Source organism: Dermacentor albipictus, chromosome 1 (genome assembly GCF_038994185.2).
Source record: "Dermacentor albipictus isolate Rhodes 1998 colony chromosome 1, USDA_Dalb.pri_finalv2, whole genome shotgun sequence".
Lineage (NCBI taxonomy): Eukaryota > Metazoa > Arthropoda > Arachnida > Ixodida > Ixodidae > Dermacentor > Dermacentor albipictus.
The window spans coordinates 404,924,465-404,945,225 of NC_091821.1; the positions used below are offsets into that span (position 1 = coordinate 404,924,465).

Sequence of the window (20,761 nt, forward strand, 5' to 3'; positions counted from 1 at the left end):
CAGAACCAGGCCGTTCGCATTATTGCCAACAGTTCTTTTTACTCTAAAGCCTCTCCGCTCCTTCAGGCCAATTTCATTCTTCATATATCTGGCTGGTTTAACTTTGATTGAATTATCACTCCATATAACTTACTTAACAAGCAGCTCGAGTTTCAATTATTAGACTCCGGGTAGATCACAATTACCAATTGCACTAGGTTGGCCCAGAATCACAACTTTCTATTACTTAATGCAAAACGAATTATGGCAAAATGACTTCTTCCATCTCAGCGATTCAACTGTGCAATGAGTTACCCCATGCTCTTAAATCATCATCACCATTGCACGTTTTCAAAAGTGCACTTAAAAATTTCACTTTGTATAACTAGTCTTGATTATTTTCTTTGTGTACAATGTGTGTACTTCAATTGTTAAAATGTCTATACAGTTTAGATTCATAATGTGCGAAATTCTTTATTTCACGTGTATGATTCCTATAAGAATCAAACATATTCCTTTCCACTACTTCACTCACTCTTTATTTACTTGTAGGTTGCACAATTTTACACTACTGTACCAATTAATCATTTCCAATCCAATCATGTAATAATCTTCCTGTTAACCTAATGTCCCGCTGCATTCGTTCGACTTTGGGACTCTCGCCTCTATATTACTAACAACTATTCATCTTGAATCAACAATAAACTGAAACTGAAATTGAAATGAATACAAAGATTTAGCAGTATTAGAAGCATACAAGAATTCAAGTAACGACTGGTACAAACATAATAGTGACCACATCAAGAAAAATTAAACAACAAAAAAGAACAGATCATTTCATTACAAACTCGCTAAGGCATTAATACGGCAGGAATAAAGTTTCACGTATGATAATCACGATCATTGCTCAATATGTCATTATTTTCTAAAATTTAAATAAATAAATTCCAGGGTTTTAACAGCCAATACAACAACATGATAATGGGGCGCGCCTTGGCGAAGGACTCTGGATGAATCTTCACCAGCGGGGGTTCACGAGTTCTTCTTCCAGAACTAAAGAGCTGCAAAGGACGCGGTATGTTTGTCATAGTTAGTACATAGCAATGGTAAAAGGAAGTTATCGTTGGATGGAAACTTGGTTGGGTTGGAATTAGAACAACTTTTTTGAACTCATCAAAGGGAAAGTTGTCACTAAGTGAACTGCGATGCATCACTGCTCTCTTGTATCAGCAAAACGACTGTACAAGGAGTATATGAAGTTCCTGAGTAATAGAAAGACGGTTGTGAGATACGTGCTTCACATTATAATGTGAGTAGCTTCATTTTGCAGGCATTGACATTGTGAAGTGTGAGTCGAGTTCAAGTATTAGCCCGTGTCATTGCACAACTGCCCTCTGCAATGTACAACTACGTACTTTGGGAGTATCACAAAAATAAAAATAAATAAATAAATAGGACGTGTAACTGTGGAAGAAAGCGTAGCAAATCGCAAGTAAGCATTTGCGCTAATGTATAGCCCTTATGCCCTGAGAAGCCTTTTGTTTTAAATTGGGAATGTGATAAGCAAATTTTATATTAGGGTCAGGCGTATCTTCTAGAAATGTGCAGTTTGGCACGTAATAGAGAAGCTGGTAATTTAAAATAATGACAGGATTAAAGGTGGGGGAGTTATGGCTATAGTGTAACACCATAAACTGCGTTTTGTTCGGGTTCATTTTAAGGTCATTAGATGTGCTCCAGTTCAATGAGCGCTTAATTTGTTGATTATACGATCGATTAAGCTGCCTGTTCTGACGATAGTACCATCACCAGCAATAGGAAAGGTTGGAAAATTGTAAGGCAGTTGGGGTAGTCCTTGATATATACTAGAAACATAAGCAGGTATGTGCAGTGAGCCACAAAAGAAACGAGATAATCTCAGCTGACATCCTCTTTGGCTTCTTGCTTAAACTAGAGAAAACTCAAGTTTTCTCGCGTTTCGTACTGACATGTTTCTGCGAAGTGCTTAAGAGTCATAAGATTTCCACGGCGAAGACTACAAGAAACTGAACTTGCTTGAGACCGCCCATTTCATCACTCCTTTTGCGCCTTGCTTGTGCCGCTTTCTTTGTCGGATTGAAGTCCAACACTGTGTACGCAAGACAGGCTGCGCGCAAACTGCACCGGTCCGAAGCGGCAGTATTTCAATGGAGACAAAATGCAAAAACACCCGTGTACCGGGCATTAGGTCCACGATGAAAACTTCGCGTGGTCAAAATTCATCCAAAGTAACTCGTGCCTAATGATCGAATTGTGCTTTTCACACTTAAAATCCCACAATGTACGCTTTTTTAATAAACTGCAGCTTTGATGGTGCAAAACAGAAAAGCGAGTCATCTTGGTGTACGCACTGTCAAGCTTTCCGTGAGGTTTCCCAATGTTTATCAGACTGCTAAATTTGATACAGAACGTAAATTGTTGATAAGTGACTGAAGCGTTGAATGGCAGCGTGTACAAGCGCTAGTGGTAATTTAGTACCAGGAGGAGACAGTATACTTATGAGAGAGTTGTTATGGCAGATCTTCAAATGCCTCCGTGATACTGAGCGGATGTCTGAGTGTTGAACCAAAAGGGCATGATGGCTGGGCCAGATGGAGTGAATGACGTGTTATCTGTTGAAACACATCCTGCCCGTTAACCTTCAAGAGATTATTTGTAGTGTCATGCTAAAGGTACAACCGCGCATACATTGCAACGATAACCACATACAATTGTTGGTGTCATCAATAAGCATATAACAAACACAATCAACCAGCATTAGACGGCGCGGCATAAATGCATGCCATTAAATGTTAAAACGTTCTACCTGCGCTAGTTCCCAGCACTACCAAATGACTTCAAGGAAAGCGAGAGGGCGATACAGCCATTTCAATCAGCTGTCGTAACTGGTTTCAATGGTATCAGTTTGAGCGCTCATCGGATAAGACTGAGCGTGATAGTGCACTCTACAGAATATAAATGTACTGAACAGGAACAATTGTTTCACTTACAGTGATGATTAAACAGTTCATTCTGCTATTTTTGCCCGTCTATTAGGATCAGGAAAGCACAATGTTCACAATAAACAGCTGATAATCACTCATTGGGTCATATACCTTGTTACCATATGAAAAGCTTCTCGCGTGTATTTTGGCCCTTACAATTCGCAAATCATTCTGTAAAAAATATTCCAGCTTTTCTGATGTTATACCTTGCTGGTGGAATCAAAACGCAATGTAGCTTCTGAAACTAACGACTTTTAGCCATAAAACACCATTTCAATAATGTGTGCGGGACATAAGATGCAAGATAATTTTATAATTGGAAAATGTTGCCCTTCAATTATTTAGCGTTTCTGATAATATTTTTCGAGAGACTTGTATTTATTATTGAAGTTCTTGTTGTTTTAATCACGTACCTTCGTGTATACATCGGAAGTTAGTGCGTTAAGTCAAAGGTAGGGTAACAGCGAAGGCCATGTATTGTCCCGTATAGTTCTTTTTTCAGACAACGCCTAGGGTCAACTTTAGCGAATGCTTTAAAAAAAAGTGGTTTGTAACACCTAAACATACCGGTGCACAATAAAGTTCTGGGGAAGTTAAGCCACATGCCACGCACACCATGGCGCAACAAAAAAGGGGGTCATTAATTTGGTTTGTTTTTTCGTAATGTCGGCAATCGCTTTCGCATTACTACAACCACTCATAACCAAACGCGCACATCTTGCACCCCCCCCCCTCCACAAAACACACACACCGAAAGAAAAAGAAATGACAGACGGTAAGTACAACAATTTTTACTCGCACTCGGGTCAACTGTGTTTCAAATATGTTTGTTGCTCACTGACAAAGTTTGTAGGAATAAACTTTGAATTTCTTTCTAGTCGACGTATTCAAACGCACAAGAGCGGGGCATTCTTCATTCTGTTAAATATGGCGCTGCTTGACTTCTCTTTAGCTGACGAAGCAGCGCAGTACAGATCTTAGGTGAGCAGGATGCATGGTTCCCCATGTAAATTGTCAATAAATGTGCCGGCGGGAACGTGGTTTGGGATTCTAACCTTTCCTCCTATCAGAGCCAAAAGCACACATGGCCCTCTTTAGTTGGACCCGCACTGCTTGAATTTTGCGATTGCATTTCTCCATCTTCTCCACCCCATTCTTACTTCTGTCTAAGTTGGTAATATTTTAATTTTAGGCTATTAACGCAGCGTCATGGCTATGGTAAGTAGTGTTCGTCCCATGGAAAACACAGTAAGCCTCAGGCATCCGCAGTAAGCAATGTCTTGCCCTATGCAGTTTTTTTTCTTTTAGCTACGGGACTTGTTGGGCTACTGCCATGAGTGCTGGGTGTAAAATATTGCCTTATAGGAAAGGGTAATCGAATGGAATGCTGCAGGTGCCGCCTTGCTACAGGTAACGGTTTCCCGGTCAACGCGACCTTCGCTGCAATAACGGTACTTCTTGTACGAAAGTTGCTTTTCAATATTCTCACGTATAGGGATACCACACGAGTTAGAGCAAAGAAGGATGAGATGGGCAAGAAAAAAAAAAGAAAAGTAGTGGAGTGCTCCCTCCTAGTTATTCAGCACGCGTATTGCGTTAGCAGCCCGATCCTCTGGCTATGTCGTTTTCTTGCTGGGGCCGCAGTTTTCTCACTCGATATTTCCTCCAAACAACCGGTACATACAGGGAGCGACCGAAAAGGTAGCGCAGCTAGCGCTATAGATACCACTTTGTCGTTGATGAATAGGCTTTGGACTTGTTGATTTTGGCGCAAACGGCTTCGCAATATCAGTAGTTACAGCGAAATATTTTTTTCATAAGGAGTGTTTGGCTCTCGCTATCAACATTGGCTGGCATATGTCGAAGCATTTGTTTTATGCATATAAACCCGATATTTACCAAATGCACGCGCTTTCGCGGTACACCTTGCCAGCACTGAGCTTACTTTGTCAGGGTATTGCGCTGAAGAGCAGCGTTTCTGCCATTCCTTGCATCGCGAGTACACTCAGCCCACGCTGAATCCAACCCCCTCACCTTCCCGTCTCCCCCCCCCCCCCTAGCGAGTTCGCTTGGATTCAGCAAAAATGTGTGTACACTGCTTTCTTGCAAGTGGTCTCACTCGCATAACTGAGAGGCGTAGAAGATGTCGTGCAGAATTTCCCCTATTCAGTCCGGGCAAGCACGGTTTCCTATGCGTGATTATTTCCGTCTTCGGTTAGAACCCGACGGCATAAACATGCCATAAGCTCATCCCCGTCGCTTCATTTAATTTGTTTTACCGTTTTGTGATGTTTCAATCTGTAATAAAGATTCCGTTAGTTAATGCGGTCGTTAGCACACCTTAGGGACGAAGTGTTCCTAATAGTGGCCATTTATGCACTTTTGTCATCATCGATGGTGTCCTCTCCTAAGGCCTCTCAAGATCATCGCATTGAAGCTCAGGAACTTTGAAAACAATTGAGTGAGTAGAACAACTTTGCACAATTTGTAAATTCCCGTTTAATATTGGACTACGGGAAAAAAAAGGCGTTTGTGTATAAATTCACCCACCTATTTATTATACCCAAAGACAGGCTCCTGAAATAAAAAAGAGAAAGTGTTGCAATCGAGAGGTCTCCTTACCGCGAAGTGCCGAAACTGAAAACGGTGTTATCAAGAGAGAGAGCAGAAGAAACGTTAAGGAGAACTGGCGCGCTAGCAAAGACTTTCAAAAAAATATTGGTGTTCAGGAGCACAGCAGAAAGCATAGAGTATGCTGTAGTAAGGTAACTGTGGACTCTTGTCAAGCTGCCTCTGCGAAGGGCAGCTTTTACCTACAGCTGCCTTCATCAGTGTTATGAAAATGCGCATTTTTATTATTAGTAGTTTTATAACATTAATAAGCATAAAAACCTAGTAATAAGTATAAAAAGTTTTAAAGATTGGTAATATATTCGCAGAAGAATATTGCACGAAGGGAAAGCGTGGTATGTTGCGGTTGCTATTGCTTCAACTTTTTTGGAGATAGTTAGGTGAGTTGACACAAGAGAAAATTTCAATTCACACCACAATTTAAAAAACGGCTATAGCAGGCAGTGTAAAAGGCACCCGCCGGAATATAAAATAAAATAACGTGAAATAAAAGTCTGCTGTAAGGAATGAAGACACGAAAAGGACAAAATAATATGAACTTCAGAAACACTGACTGCTCAGCCAGTTGGTGCATGATGTACTTTCACTCAGCGGAATAAGGCCCTGAAAGATATGATGTAGACAGGACAGACACTCTGTCTCGTCTCTTCGGTCCCCATCCTTGATTCCTGCCCTTATTCCACTGCACGACGCAATATAAAATTCGTTCAATAATCCTGACGTCAAGCTGCAAACTTACTAAATTCTGGTTAGAGCCAGTTCAGCATATAAAAGACACTTTTCACGATGCTGCGCAAGATTATAGATCTGCGTCCCGAAATTCGGGATGGGACGTTATCCATGCTCTCCAAGGTATGGCAAAAAAATTGCCGTCCTTAGGGTAAAAAATGCTCGTGTTCTGTTTAGCGACTGCATAACGATACTTCTGCTTTCTCGAGACACTATCTCACTGGGGTATTTACTTAGAGCTCGTTCGTTCCTGCAAAAAATAAAAGCAGTCAAGTGAAAGTTACGTTACGCTCTCAGTTCTCGCTGTAGAAGTTTTGCGATTTGCACTTTCCCCCTGAGCCGCCTCCTTACTGAAACTAAATTAGAAGAGCCTGTGGCATTAAGATTTCAGAGGAGATGTCGCCTTGAAGATCGCCTACTTTCCATTCTCAAGGCCAGACCCCTTATTACTGAGGCGTCTACCGTAGCCCGGCTGAGGCACCTTGAGCTCCTTTACTGGCTTAGAGTGGACACTAGAATGTCTGTTTTTAGAAGCGGGGAATGCTACAAGCAAACAACAGTTTGATGCCCGTTTGCAGATTAAAGCTGTAAAGCCTCCTGTGTCGTTAGCGCATGTTTCCTGCGAACCTATACAGGCTCATTAGCATTAGAGACCGAGAAAAAAATCGGACCCGATTGCAGCTGCATCCCGCTACTTCCAAGCCTACAGGGAAGACCTCGGCGATGCTTCAGTCCAAGCGAAAGAAACAGTGCAAACAACAAAGTCAGGTTAAGAGCACAAATTCGGAAAGACAAGTGCAATGCAGCATGCTGCCAGCTTTCCTTAGCGAACGATCCTGTGGCCAGACGGAACGTGCCGGACATGGGCAAGTGGTGGCGAGCGCCCGCCACTTGCCAAGCGCGAGTCCTTTGATCTCTCTAGACAAAGCGTGCAGCGCCGCTTGGAGAACAGACGCCGCTGTTAATTCTCGAACGTCTAATTTCAGCAGGGCATTCGCTGGGCAGCCGGCCTTGGGACACGGAAAGAAGTAGCGTGCAGTATGAGGTCGCCATAGCACCCGAGCGACTTTTAATTTCACCACCGGGCTTGTATCGTGGGTGCTCGGCCTGAATCGAGGATCGTGGTATTCCTGGCTACTTTCGAAGCATAACGTACTCCGTTGCCGAGCAGCTGCGCGCTGGCGCCAATGCACAGTTGGCCGAGGCGAAAGTCACCTGGCTCACGTTTGGGACACGTGCCCGTAGCGTGAAGCTACCACTGGTATGAAGAGGGGGAAGTACTGGCGTTGGCATCGACACGTGTTATTCCCGGCCTGAAGTCTGCATTCCATACTGAGAACGAAAGGCAACACCGCAAAATTGTTAAGAGCAATTTTTAGCTGCACATTGGCCGAAGAGCTAACTTGTGTTTTCGGTCTCTCACATGGGAAGTTAATGATACATTGAAAGCACATCTTGTTGGGCTTGCTGGTAGCTGTTCATTCGGGTAGTTCCTACGACGCTACTACTCGGATCGCAACAATGCAAGCCTGCTCTCATTTCGAGCCAGACAAAGCGTGCTCGAGCCGAACGCACAGTCACTAGCTAGAGTAATCAGAGGCCGGAAGTGGAACACGTCAGCGCTTATGTTGTAAACAAATATGATGGACCGATAACATGGAATCGTCCCCACAGACACCGCGCCAACAACTGATGTTGCAGCAGCCACGTGACCATGATCGCGCCAGATCTCTGATGCGTTCCCAGGCCGACGATGAGGGCGCTCCGAGTGCTCTCAGCTGAAGCGCTTCGATCTATAAAAACAACAGCCGAATGAAATTTTTATTTCGGCCTGCAGAATCGCACGCGTGTTGCCAGAACACTCTGCGCTTTAAAACGAGCTATCACATTTACTACAGGAATACACTTAAGAAAAACGATGCAATATCAGGAATTTTTCATCACCTTGCTCGAGCTTGAGGAAAGGAATGTTGTCGTCTAGTTTGTGCATCAGGTGGACAGACAATTCCCTTCGGAACATGAACACGAAGCAAGTTTATAGTTCAAGATCTCCTTTCACGTCTTCACGCAAGATCTCCTTTCACGTCATACTAGACGGAAGCAAAACGACTAGCAGCATTATGAAACTCCGGCGCGCACAACAAACGAGACACAAAGCAAGGACAACACACAGTGAGCAGCAGTTTTATTGCGCACCACAGGTCGCGAGAGTGACTTTAACCGGTGTAACCAACAGTCACTAGAAAAAACACGCTGTGTATATTCACTTGGTGTCCTTTCGCAGACCGCATGTAGCAATGGTACATTAAAATGAATAATTAATACTATTGTACCAAGCAAAAACAAAAGGCCATAATGCAATGCCACGGATAAAACAACTAGGCAGCCCACAAAGTGACACTGAACTGGATCAAAATTGATTATACTATTCAATCGTTCATGTCGCCTACAGGCCAGATATTCGATTAAAAATTGCTTACCGAGGGCGTCGCTATTGAGTATGAAGTTTCTGGCTAGATGCCTCTTTTCAACACCGACTTAAAAGCAGCAAGCGTCAATTATTGGTTGGGAGCAGGCCCACAGGACGAAGAAGTTTGGTGCGCGACTTTTTGTGTGACGGAGTTTGGTGAGAATTTGTTGTGGAAGGTATTAGACGATGTACCGATTAAGAGAACATTAAGAGCTCGTTTCAACAACAGAAAATGTTAGAATAAAAACATGCACCGTATGTTTTCACATACATTGTAGCCGTTTGTAGAAGGAAAAGAAAAATAGTAGTGCAGGAGATCGGGAAACGGATCTTGCAGGGAGCCTGAGCAATTTCAACTCCTGTCAGATACTTTTTTGTAGTCATGTCCCTTTGCAGAACTTTCTGCGGTGGATGAAAAGTTGTGTGCTATTTTAGATAACGAATGGGTGCGTGAGAATTTAGTGAAAACGCATACAAAGGTAATATATTGTTTTTAGAACGCCGTAGTTCTCACGTATTGACACTGTATGTAATTCAAGTGTTTGTAAGACAATATGTACAATCTGTGGCTTAATTTATTAGAGATTTACCCCCCGTGGTTGCTCAGTGGCTATAGTGTTGGGCTGCTGAGCACGAGGTCGCGGGTTCGAATCCTGGCCACGGCGGCCGAATTTTGATGGGGTCGAAATGCGAAAACACCCGTGTGCTTAGATTTAGGTGCACGGTAAAGAACCCCAGGTGGTCAAAATTTCTGGGGTCCTCCACTGCGGTGTGCCTCAGAATCAGAAAGAGGTTTTGGCACGTAAAACCCTATAATTTTTTTAGAGATTGAAAACTTTAATGCTTCTTGTTTTCAACCCAGTCCCCGTATGTATTTCGAACCTTGAACCAATGTGTAGGGTCTCACTACTCCTAAAACACAGACTGTCTTACTCTGAGAACATTGCCTTTGTGTATGGGGTTGGGCTCCCTGTTTTCAGGAAGCCGAATTATTATTATGGGAAATTTAGCACCTACCAAATAGTTGAAACAATGCGTCTTCGATTACCCGGTCGGAAGTCTATGAAATCGGTCCGTGTCGCTTCGGTTAATTGCTGAAAGGAGACATCCATTGGAACATTTTATCACCGTTGCGATTACTCTTACATTGTGCCTGTTAATTTATTTGTTCTTTTTTGTTGCACAGCAAAGAGCTACTTGCACACTTGTATACTGACCATATAGATTCATGAGTTAGACATATATCGAGCCACTTCATACTATAGATACTGTTAACATCTCTACTTAGCGTTTTCTTCGGTAGCCGCATAGTGCATCTGGCCAACAGAAGTACGCCACTATTTCAGTCGGTTGCATACGATGATTTTTTGTGGAGGAGAGAAAACGTTACAGCATCGGACAAGCTGTGCTTACTGCTTTTGCAAACAGATCCTTTTGAGTAGATAAGAAGCATATTCTTTGAGATACGGTATAATGCGACCGAAAACAAATTCATGAATGCAAGTCTTCTTTCGTGCATCACTATATGTTTCTCTTTATTTTATACGCACATCTTTCACAACTGGTCGCTGAAACTGGAGCTTGTTGTATGTTTATTCCTACGCGTTATCCCGTCTTCATTACCCATGAAAGTCTATTGTTCTCCCACATTCATGTAACCATCATTTTTTTTTCCAGAGAGCCACTTTCTTGGGTTCTGAGCTCCAGTTCTCCAGTGTATCCTTTATTCATTGTTAGCCACGCCCCCTTGCTAATTCTTGTGATACGTGGCGCATAGGAAAACGCAAGAAAGTTAGTAAAGAATATTTAAAATAAAATATCCACTCTACATCTCGTTTCTTCTTTTTTTGCCTTCTCGGTGTAGTAGCGCTGAGATCATACGTGCCGCGAGTGCTCCTTCGTCTATTAGTTATTCTCAATAAAAAGAAGAAAAACTGTTCGTGGCAGCACGTATGCATCAAAACCAGAATAAACTTCATACAACAGCTAAATGGAGGATGAACTTTCTCCCTAAACCTCCGTACTGCGATAAATGGTTACGAAGCATGTGACACCCAGTTAAACATCTGTATACGTGTCACAACACATCGGTTGTGCATTTCCGGGAAAACAGTTACTTGTATGTTGGAGGGAGCTTGCAAGCAATCATAAGAACACAGCTAGAGGACATTATTGAATGGCGGCTAAGCAAATTTGCGCAGTCGCGCAATTGCGTGGTATACGTTGATGTTCCCGACTGCTTGCCTAAAGAACAGGAAGAAGGATATTTGATTGAGGTGAGCACAAGGACGACTGCCTTCAACACCGTGTACTCATGGTTAATAACAAATCGGATTGAGTTTAGATACGGACGATCAGGTCCTACCACCCGCTGGGAGTGCGTCATGGGATTAACCGATCGGGATCCGGCCAACGCGAAGGCCGACCACCCAGACAGCAGCAAGCTGAGCGGCCGCAGGCTAATACGTGCTGTAGCTATTGCAAAACGTAATGCGTCTACGACCGGAAATTTCTCCAGCTAATCTCTCCAGTTCGCGAACAAAATATTCGTCTAGCCCAATATTCTCGAAGAGCAGCAGGCTCAAATCTCTCAGATACGATCGCCAATTACTTTCTTTACACGCTGATAAAAAGAGCTTAGGAGTGTATTTGTTTGCTTAAAACACATTCTTGGAACCCATGGACTCGGTTGTACCACTAATGCTCCAAGAAAGGTGATAGTTGTCGCTATTTAACTTGGTGCTCGCTGAACTAATACGGTCAGTGTGCACAAGAAATCAAGCAATGCTTTTACAGCTTCTCCTCGTTTATGTTCTTCGCTTAATCATTTTTACGCGTTCTTCACCTGTTTCACACCGACAGGCGTCTTCGCCTGCAGACGTCCTACCTTGAAAGTTTTCGCAAGGTTGAAAGTACCGGTGATTATGGGAGCATTGACCACAATTACAGATGAAGAACACCAACACTATCATGCCCACCAATTCGCTTGTCCTTCCAAGGTTTTCACGTTTGCAACAAATTGTGTAAGTACTGGGAGCACCTGCACAGGAGTTTTAAAATTCTGGGAGCAGTAACTGGGCAAGTTGGCGAAAGTTTATTAATATAGTTATGTTCGTGCTCCAAGTGACAAAACTTCCAATTCATGCATACATTCTTTCTGGGTGTTACATCAGTTTGTTTAGTGATGTGATCAGAAGACACTTCTTTTTCACAGTTTTCTCGCAATGTCATTTTTACGATTAACTTATGAATACAATTCTCTTTTGTATATAATGTCGTGTGGAGTTTTAGTAGGAACACTGAAATATCAAAAGATATTCGACGCATTTTGCGGATGCAGGAACTGTGAAGATAAGTACGTCAAACCACCTAGCTCTTCATCTTGTGTGAAAAATATTGAATTCATTATGACAAGTTCTACTGTCGACGAGACCAGTTGGCTGTTGACAGGCACGAAAAAAAAGTACCCAGGCACACAACTATTATAGTACCCAGAAATGAAGACAAATGAACGAGACGGGTATAGGATGAAAGAATGTGATAACAAGTTACCATTTATTTCTTCGCACTTAATCTTTATATAGACAACACAGCATGCTTCATCGCTCTCGTTCTACACCAGCTGTAAAAAAAGGAGAGAGGCACAAGGGCGGTTTCATTCCTCACAGTAGCACTTCACATTCAGTCAGTGCAACGAACGATGGCTCACGCAACATCGCGCCTTTTTATAAAAAAATGCCTCCATTATTCCTCTTGTTGTTGAATCACGAGGCAGCTACAATACTTTATATGTTTGCGATTCTTACTAGAATGTGCATTTTATTTAATAGTGATGACTTGAAATAAATGAAAGCCTTGCTGTTCTTCAACATGTCTTCAGCACAATGTTTCTCACACTGCAGGTCATGACCACCCAAATGGGCCATGAGCCTTTTCGGGGGGTCATGAGGGTCCAGCTATATGTACATATAGCTGGACGTAATGAATTGCTGCTTTTTTGAGCAGCTCAAGTGAATAAGAAAGTCGCTAAAGGTCATTTGAGAGCCGTTTAAGTCAAGTGTCATCTTGCCTATTTTGCAAAGGTGTTGGAAACTTTCGGGTGACTGAACTGACAACTGCAGGGTCCACAAACCACCACCATAATGTGCGCAGATTCTACCATGGCTTTCCTGGAGACGCTAACTTTTTGGAAGAGGAAAGTTGAGACGGGAAATGTAGCTTCCATTCAACGTTTGAATTAGGTCATCAATCACCAAAGGAGCTCCAAACGACATCTAGGAACATTTGCCAAGCTTCCGGTAATTCTAAGCTGATTCTGTTTTCACAATATGGACTCAAATGTCAATGTACATCTGAAACTTTCCCACACATATTTTCGATGCATTGCGGACGATTCTCCTGATAGCATGCGAGAAGAATTCTTGGCACATATCAACACCACCACTGCCCAAGAGGAGGGGCATCCCAAGAAGAATTGAGCAACTCTAATTAATTGCAGGGCCAAAATGCTTTCCTCTTTCCCCCATAACAGCAAGTTCGCAGCGAAAGTGCTCCTTCCCTATTGTCAACTTACCTTCTGCAATGTTGGCTCTCGGCTCTCTTTGTAATGAAATCAAAGGCCAGGAATACGTTGGATGCTGAAGTAGTCATGCGATGCGCCTCGAGACAATCCGACACATGTGTAGGTTTGCTTGTATCAAGGCAGCAAATAGGTCCTTCTGAATAACATACATAAATAAATCAATTCATGTGAAACAATAAGTATTAGCAAGCATTTTTGAATCTCTTTGCGGTGGCTAATGTCTTCCATATGAAAGTATCTGCATCACCTAAGAAAAAGTACGGAGGAGGTGAATTTCAGAAACCTTATAAACGGGTCATCGCGATTCATGGTAGCTTTGGTATCTTTAAAAGCGGTTATGTACTGGAAAACCTTGAGAAGCAGTGTCCTAGCATAAAGAATTAGGGTCGCCCACGTATTGCATGGGCCAAAATGGAGGTCTAAAGAATCATGATAAAAATGTGAGTAGATGCATTGAAACTGGCGAACTTATTTTGTATGAGAGGGGCAGCGCTTCTTCAGACAAAGAAAAACAACATCAGAGCCTATGGTGGTGCTGGCCTTTGAAATTTATATCTGCTCAATACGCTGAAAAGGAACCTCTTAGCAGTTTAATTAAGGTACACCTTTCTTATGACCGGCGGCAGATGGGTCTTAGTGACTCAGTAGGGAATATATTTGTTAGCTCTTGAGACCATCAAGGGAGTACCATAATGTCAGCTGCCCATGTGACCCATGAAGGAAAGGATAGCTATTGCACACTTCTCGGTAGTCTTGAACTGATGCTTACTCCTTGTCATTGAGATATGCCAAGAGTTTCGTGTATTGCGACGTTGCGTGTCAAAAAAAAATGTCTTCAGCCAAAATTTTAGGCTCCCTTTACTGGTCATATGAAAATAGGCATGTATAGACAAAGAAGACACATTAATATTGCGTTTTCCATGCTTTGAAATTCAGCCAGAACTCTTCCCTAGACATCATTTACAGCCAGTTGAGCAGTCACAGCAGTAGCCTTGATTATTGGTATAACTTTTCTCACTTTGCAACAACCTTCTTAATTTAGTGCGCTCATCTCTCATCCTCAGCGTTCATTCCGCTCTACCTGCTAAGCTTTCATCGTTGAAATAATATGCAAATGAAGCTTCTTCAATCACACAGTAAAGTGGACTTTCCGGCTTCTAACCATGTGCCTCTATTACTTCTTGCATCATTTATCTTAACACGTAGTAGAGAACGAAAGTAATTAGCGATAGCAGAGAAGCAAGATCAATGAATGGCTGCCATGAGTTTGAAATAGATAGTACGAAAAGTGTATGCGATGTAGCTCGCATTCGCGACACGATGCGTTACAAGATAAATGACGCGTCACGTTTATTGTTGAGAAAGCTTATTCCTAATAGCTCTGCTTGTGTATTATTTAACGATCCTTAGCTTAAATAAAGGAGTGAAGAACATTTTTTTGTAGAATTGATGCCACGCTGATTACGATTACTTCCTTTCAAAGTATGAACCTATGCGAAACCTCAGGGCCAAGGAAGTAAGCCAGAGTGCCTACCTCGAGCACGGTTCTTGAATAACCCGTCCTGGCTACGGGGTTGGCTGCCTTGACATGGCGAAGAAGCTTTGTGGAGCCACGCGGCGAAACTTCTTCCGCCTCCTGTTTCCACATTGCCTCAAACCAATAGTACGTGCAAACACGCACTGTTCACTCAGATGATCATTCGAATTTGGACTCGGAAGGAAACACTCCATCACGCCCCACGATGCGAGCTAGTTACGATGCGCCCTCGCGTCTACAGCTCTATTGCGTCCTCCAGCCTTTCATGGTCCGCAGGCATCTTGCTTTCTCTTCTTTCTAGTTTGTAAGTTTGCATGTTTTGTCCTACTTTACTCACCTCCTCGCTGCTTGTGTCGTGGCTATAAACTAACTGGACACAAGTTCACTCCGGATTTTCTGGTCGTGATCGCTAAGGTTAACCAGGTGGATATATAAACGTTTGAACATTAGCTTGCAACGAGCGTGCGTGTGAAGCGCATCTGATACTCTCTGCAGGTCCTTGGAGCCACTCCGGAAGAGACAGGGCCATGCCTGTCAAAGTGAGTACTCCATTTCGTGGCCTGCAGGAAAACATGTCTATATTTCTCTTTAGCTATTTGTTACATTTAGTTAACATTTTACTTGACGTGTGGTATACTCATCTTATTGTCATTTTGGTTCCATAGTTAAAAATTCTATATACAGGAATGCTACAGTAACTTGGGAGTTTATTTTTCTGGTGAGTTTACTTGTGAATAAATTATTTGATAACACTGTTGGCATATGGAAAATGGATTCTGTCTGTTCAGCGAATGTCTATATTTTAGCTTCCAATCCGTACATTGTAGAATTGAAGAGCAGGCAATTCAATCGATTTGCATAGGGACGCCTTACCATATGTACTTGCCTGCTCGATTTCTATAATGCCTCTGTGCACCTTATACGTATGTGAACCCTGGTATTGTATATCACTGTTTTCAAACCTATATCGCTCCTCTGGCATATACATCTGCTGCTGCTACTTCCAGACCTCTGTACATGTTTCCTCTTTGCGTATATAAAACCAAAATTAGTTTCCCCGAAGTTTCTTTGTATATAATGCCGTGTCCCCGAGAAGATCTGGAACATCAAGTGTAGAATTTAAAAACGCGAAGCAAATTTACAGGAAATGTTATTTCTACATTCCTGAAAGTTATCTACGCTTACTGTTCAATGAAAGCAAGGAAAACCTTATTTATTCAATTATGCTCTGCCAACAAATTCTTCCGCAGGTAATTGCCTTGCTTCTTGTTGGCCTCGTGTGTGGTCAGCGAATCGAAGATCCCATCGGGGTAAGTGAACTACAACCTAACTTTCACAGAAACCTATGACAACTTCACTAAAACAGCATAATTTCCACTTTCCCCGTCAGTCCCATTCTCGGTATCTCATAAATACCCTTAAACTTTTTGTCCTGAAAATGCCTAATTTCTTCAAATAGGTAGCGATGACTAACCGTCGTAAAAAAAAAAAACACACACACACTGCTGGCCGTTTCAAACATGGCTGCTTTTTTCTGGATTGCATCAAAATAGAGTAGTCCAAGCCCTAACACTAAACAATCTTGATTATTTCATTTACGAAGCACTTTACCAAAGGCTAGCAATTCACTTTAACAATATTTTACAAGCGTTCTTTATGCAGGCGTCTGCTCGCACAACACAGACAGGTATCAATTCTAAGGACACCACCTGAACGCGTACAGAACATAAGACACATGATTAATTTTGATATGGAACAAAGAAGAAGTACGAGTTACGATGTAAGGATAGTTGTTACGCCATACTTGTTAGTAATCATGATAAAGAATGACATTGCTGGTCCCAAAACTGTCGTCGCACACAGAGAAAATGCTACTACAATGGCTTGCTGCACCTCCCAGCAGGTCGAATTCCAAATGAAACATATCACTGCTACTGAGATGTTTGACTTATTGAGTTTTTTTTTGCATTACTTGACAATGAAGTATAGTTGCAACATCACTGAAGCGTATTTTTACTTTGTTAATTGCAATTTCTTCAACAGCCTCCGCGGCCGTACACGTTTTCGTACGATATCACGAACGACTTCGGGACTCGACTGAGCCAGACGGAGAGCGGGGACGAGAACAACGTCAAGACGGGCACGTACTCTTATTCAGAGGCAACTGGCATTTTCCGGAATGTAAACTACATCGCCGATAAGGATGGATTCCGTGCTACCGTCGACACCAATGAACCGGGCACGAAGTCATCCGCGCCAGCTGACGTTGTCATCAACTCCCAGGTGATGACCCATGCGTACGTGCTTATTGCGAACAGAAGGTAGCGCGAAAAGCAGGAAGACACGCTGCTGGGAGAGAATTGTGGCAAATTGAGGCAGCCTCCTTGGGATGTATAAGTCTCTGAGCGCCAAATCATAAACAAATAGCATAGACATAAGAATGGTTGTGGCAAGAAATGCTCCAACAACTGTATTTCGTACAATTGAGCAGTGGCTATAGGGGTGTCGGGTCAATGGCAGCGATGAATTGGAGACCTAAATTTAAACATTTTGAGTATGCTTTTTTCTCCGTTGAGCGGGCACTAAGTGCCTGCTAACCTGAGTAGGTGTTGCTATTTTCTCCTTCGCACTGTTAAAGCTACAGAATGGTGAAGCTGGGATCGTAACTTTCATATATTGAAGAGGCAAGTAATTTAACAGATCAATAAATCAAGTCATCCATCAACAACTACGAATGAAGGTGTTAGTGGTGAATGAAAAACAGATTTAAAACACTTTTGAAAAAAACATTGAAATGTATTTTGCTATGCTTATTGTTTTCCTTATCGCGTTCACTCTTGTTCACATGATTAGAAAATTGATCGCTCTTCTGGTGGATGGGCTCAGAACGTTGGCTTTCAAACCATTTTTCAAGAGCTCCACTGGGCCCGAGTGCCTACTTAGTCCGGATATTTCATTCCATTTTCCATGTTTCTAAAAACATAAAGACGACGAGTTTCACATTGTACCTGTTTCTGACTACTTAAAACATCTCTTCCAGGCCTCCGATGTAGCACCACCTGCAGCGACCATAACTAACAGACCAGCCGCATTCGTCACCGCCCCAGCGCCACGTCCGAGGTTTGTGTCGCAGAGCTTCCCGCAGGCTCCGCGGTTTGTGGCACCCGTCACCATTGCCCGGTCAGCTCCCCTGCAATTCAGACCGCCAAGAACCGCTGCTAGATTCGCTGCTCCAGGGGCAGCATCCGCCTCTTTTAGGCCCGGTGGCGCGAGCTCGGCGTCTTTTACGCTTGGTAACAACCCGCCACTCAGCTACACACTTCGTAGAAGCCGATAATCACTCATTTTATACGCCTGCAGGATCAGTATACAATGCAACCACATCATACTGCGCTGTGAACTTTGATCATTGTGTGCTTCCAAAGGGTGACGCTACGCTTGTTGCACCATGCGCATGCATGGAGGCTGTACGGTCGCATTTCTTGTATCTTTTTGCGCCTGCTCTCTACTGCGATTGAATTTTTAAGAAGATCGAGTCTGATACTTTTAATATGTCAACAAGGTATCAGAAGCGCCAATGTTTAACAAGGCGCCCCTGGTAACTTTTGCATGTCTATAACCCCCAATGTTATCAAAACAAACAAATATGCACACACTTCGATATCAAGCTATTTCAGAGGATCGTGATCCCGTTTGTACGCGAACTTCGCTCAATAAAGGTGTTTTTGCAATGCTTTCAGTCCACTCCTTTAACATATGCACCTTGTTGCTTGAGCCCCCTAGATGGCACAAATACACTTAAATCATTTCAGATGATGAAAAAAGTTAGTACAGCCATGGTACTGCTTCTTTCTCGCATTGTGAAAGCTTGTTTATCGCGCAGAGTGAAAAATAAGGTTTCACAGTGTATAACTTCATAACAGTGGTTAGCAGGTGGAAAACACGTAATCAGAAAAATTGTATGTACACACGTCCATAAAAGAGCTTATGCGTTGTATGTAACCGCTTGAAGAAGAAGTGTGGACATTGCCCCTTTATTTATTGTCGTCGGCACCCATGCACGCGTCAAGCACTAACAGCGTACACATATAAATCATGAATTAACAGCTACAACTGGATTGACGACAACCTTTTGTTTACCCTGCACTGGTGGGAGCCATTGTCGTGTTCTTCCTTATCGTGAATCATCGACGAAGCAAACTTTACGTAATAAGTCGGCAGCTCTAGTCATCAGATTAGGTTCCGATACCTGTACCATACACCTCAAAAGTCTTGAAAACTCATTAAAATGGTGGGCCAAGGTCGCCTTCACGGAAAGTTTGCCTTTATTATTACACATGAAAGGGCTATACGCATGAATGGCGATGACAAAGTGTTGGCCTGCAGTAGACTGCTCCTTGTGTACAACGCTAGCACAAAACTCGGAGGGAGGCCGCCTTGGTGCCCACGAACGTAATTGTGACCCAGATAATTCGTAGAAATACTTCTTGTTGGGCTTGTTGGTGAAACAGCTCGCAACGTGTTTAACTTTCTTTGGGAAGAAATCATGATTTTCTCTACCTAATTGGTTTTGTGGACTGATCCCTACGATAATGTAGTGTAGCTCATTTGTAAAAACCCCGCCGTGTCACCGTGCGGTACCACATGGGGAGATGGAGGTAAGGGGAATATTTGCACGTTCTTCGCTCATGACAGCTAGCGTTTGGAGACGCTGTCGCTGATACACTGCACCTCTCGTCGCAGCCTCTACGCTGCGACCTGACTCGGTCATAGACGATGCACGCAGGTTTCAACTGGTGCTTCAGGAAATGTCGCTCGAAGTACCGGTTTTGGCTCTCGCAATACAGGTAGGGCGCGGTTGTAAGGGCAATGGTGCCATTCATAGCACGTAGTACAACAATGTGCCAGAAATAATCACATGCTGAAGCATATTCAACACATTCTTGGATAACAGCCGCAATTGGGTCTTTAAAATAATTTTGAAGAGAGCGCAAAATTAACACGCGCAGACCAAATAGAGAGGACAAACGCCACTCTCATTATAGGTTGGTAGTGAGCCTCGTCTTGTGCTCTTCGTCTGCGTATGCGTGTTGATTTTGCGCTCCTCTTCGAATAACAGGATAATTTGACTGCTTGGCATGGACGTACAAAGACAAGTATTCGATCGATCCACAAATAAATGGCCAAAAATTCTTGATGGCTGATTTCTGGACACTTTCCTACATAGAGCTGACATTAGTGTTTGCCTCCTCAGTATACACAACCATGTAGATCATGCCCGTGATGGTGGATTAGTGGTTCAGGCGTTCTGCTGCGAAACACAAAGTAATGTGCTCGATTTCTATGCAGCAGAAGTGGCGGTGCTCCGAAGAATGCGTAACTTTAAGAAAAATAAACACTTAAGTATCACGCCATGAGTGCATAGTAAATAACACTATGTTGTTGAAGTTTATCCGGAGCAGCCACAAAGGCGTCTGTCATTGTCCATTTCTTCTTTTGTAACATTAAAATTGGTCAATAAACAAGCCGTGTAGGCCTTGACAGCCTAATGCAGAATCCGTATCCTAGATAGGCAAAGTGTAAATGCAGGTTAACGCCTGTCGCCCTCTTCAGTACTTCTGACCACACTGAAAATTTGCACAGGATATTTCTATTCGCGTGTGTAGGTTTTAAAGGGTCCAGACATTCATTTCAAAAAGTATTTTCTACGGACCTGATGCTTGCAATTGGCCGGTCACTTTTGCAAATATGTACCATGTCATTATTGAGATCCATGAGCTCTTAGATCTGTTCCAGCATAAGAACTTTTT

The 20,761-nt window shown here is 42.8% G+C and overlaps 1 protein-coding gene and 1 long non-coding RNA gene across 2 annotated transcripts in view; one reads left to right on the forward strand and one right to left on the reverse strand.

The window, feature by feature from the left end:
* The window catches only part of LOC135903592 (uncharacterized), a 133,394-nt gene extending 118,143 nt beyond the window's left edge, over positions 1–15,251 (reverse strand). Inside the window, exon 1 of the long non-coding RNA XR_010564853.1 lies at positions 14,949–15,251. This is a non-coding gene — a long non-coding RNA (uncharacterized lncRNA). The remainder of the gene's footprint in view (positions 1–14,948) is intronic.
* Positions 15,252–15,349: 98 nt separating this feature from the next.
* On the forward strand, positions 15,350–18,684 carry LOC135903557 (cuticle protein 16.8-like). The gene is made up of 4 exons (XM_065433869.2): positions 15,350–15,490; positions 16,202–16,261; positions 16,995–17,234; positions 17,992–18,684. The coding sequence occupies exons 1-4, from the start codon at positions 15,479–15,481 to the stop codon at positions 18,286–18,288; spliced, it is 609 nt and encodes a 202-aa protein (XP_065289941.1). The 5' UTR covers positions 15,350–15,478; the 3' UTR covers positions 18,289–18,684.
* Positions 18,685–20,761: the final 2,077 nt, after the last annotated feature.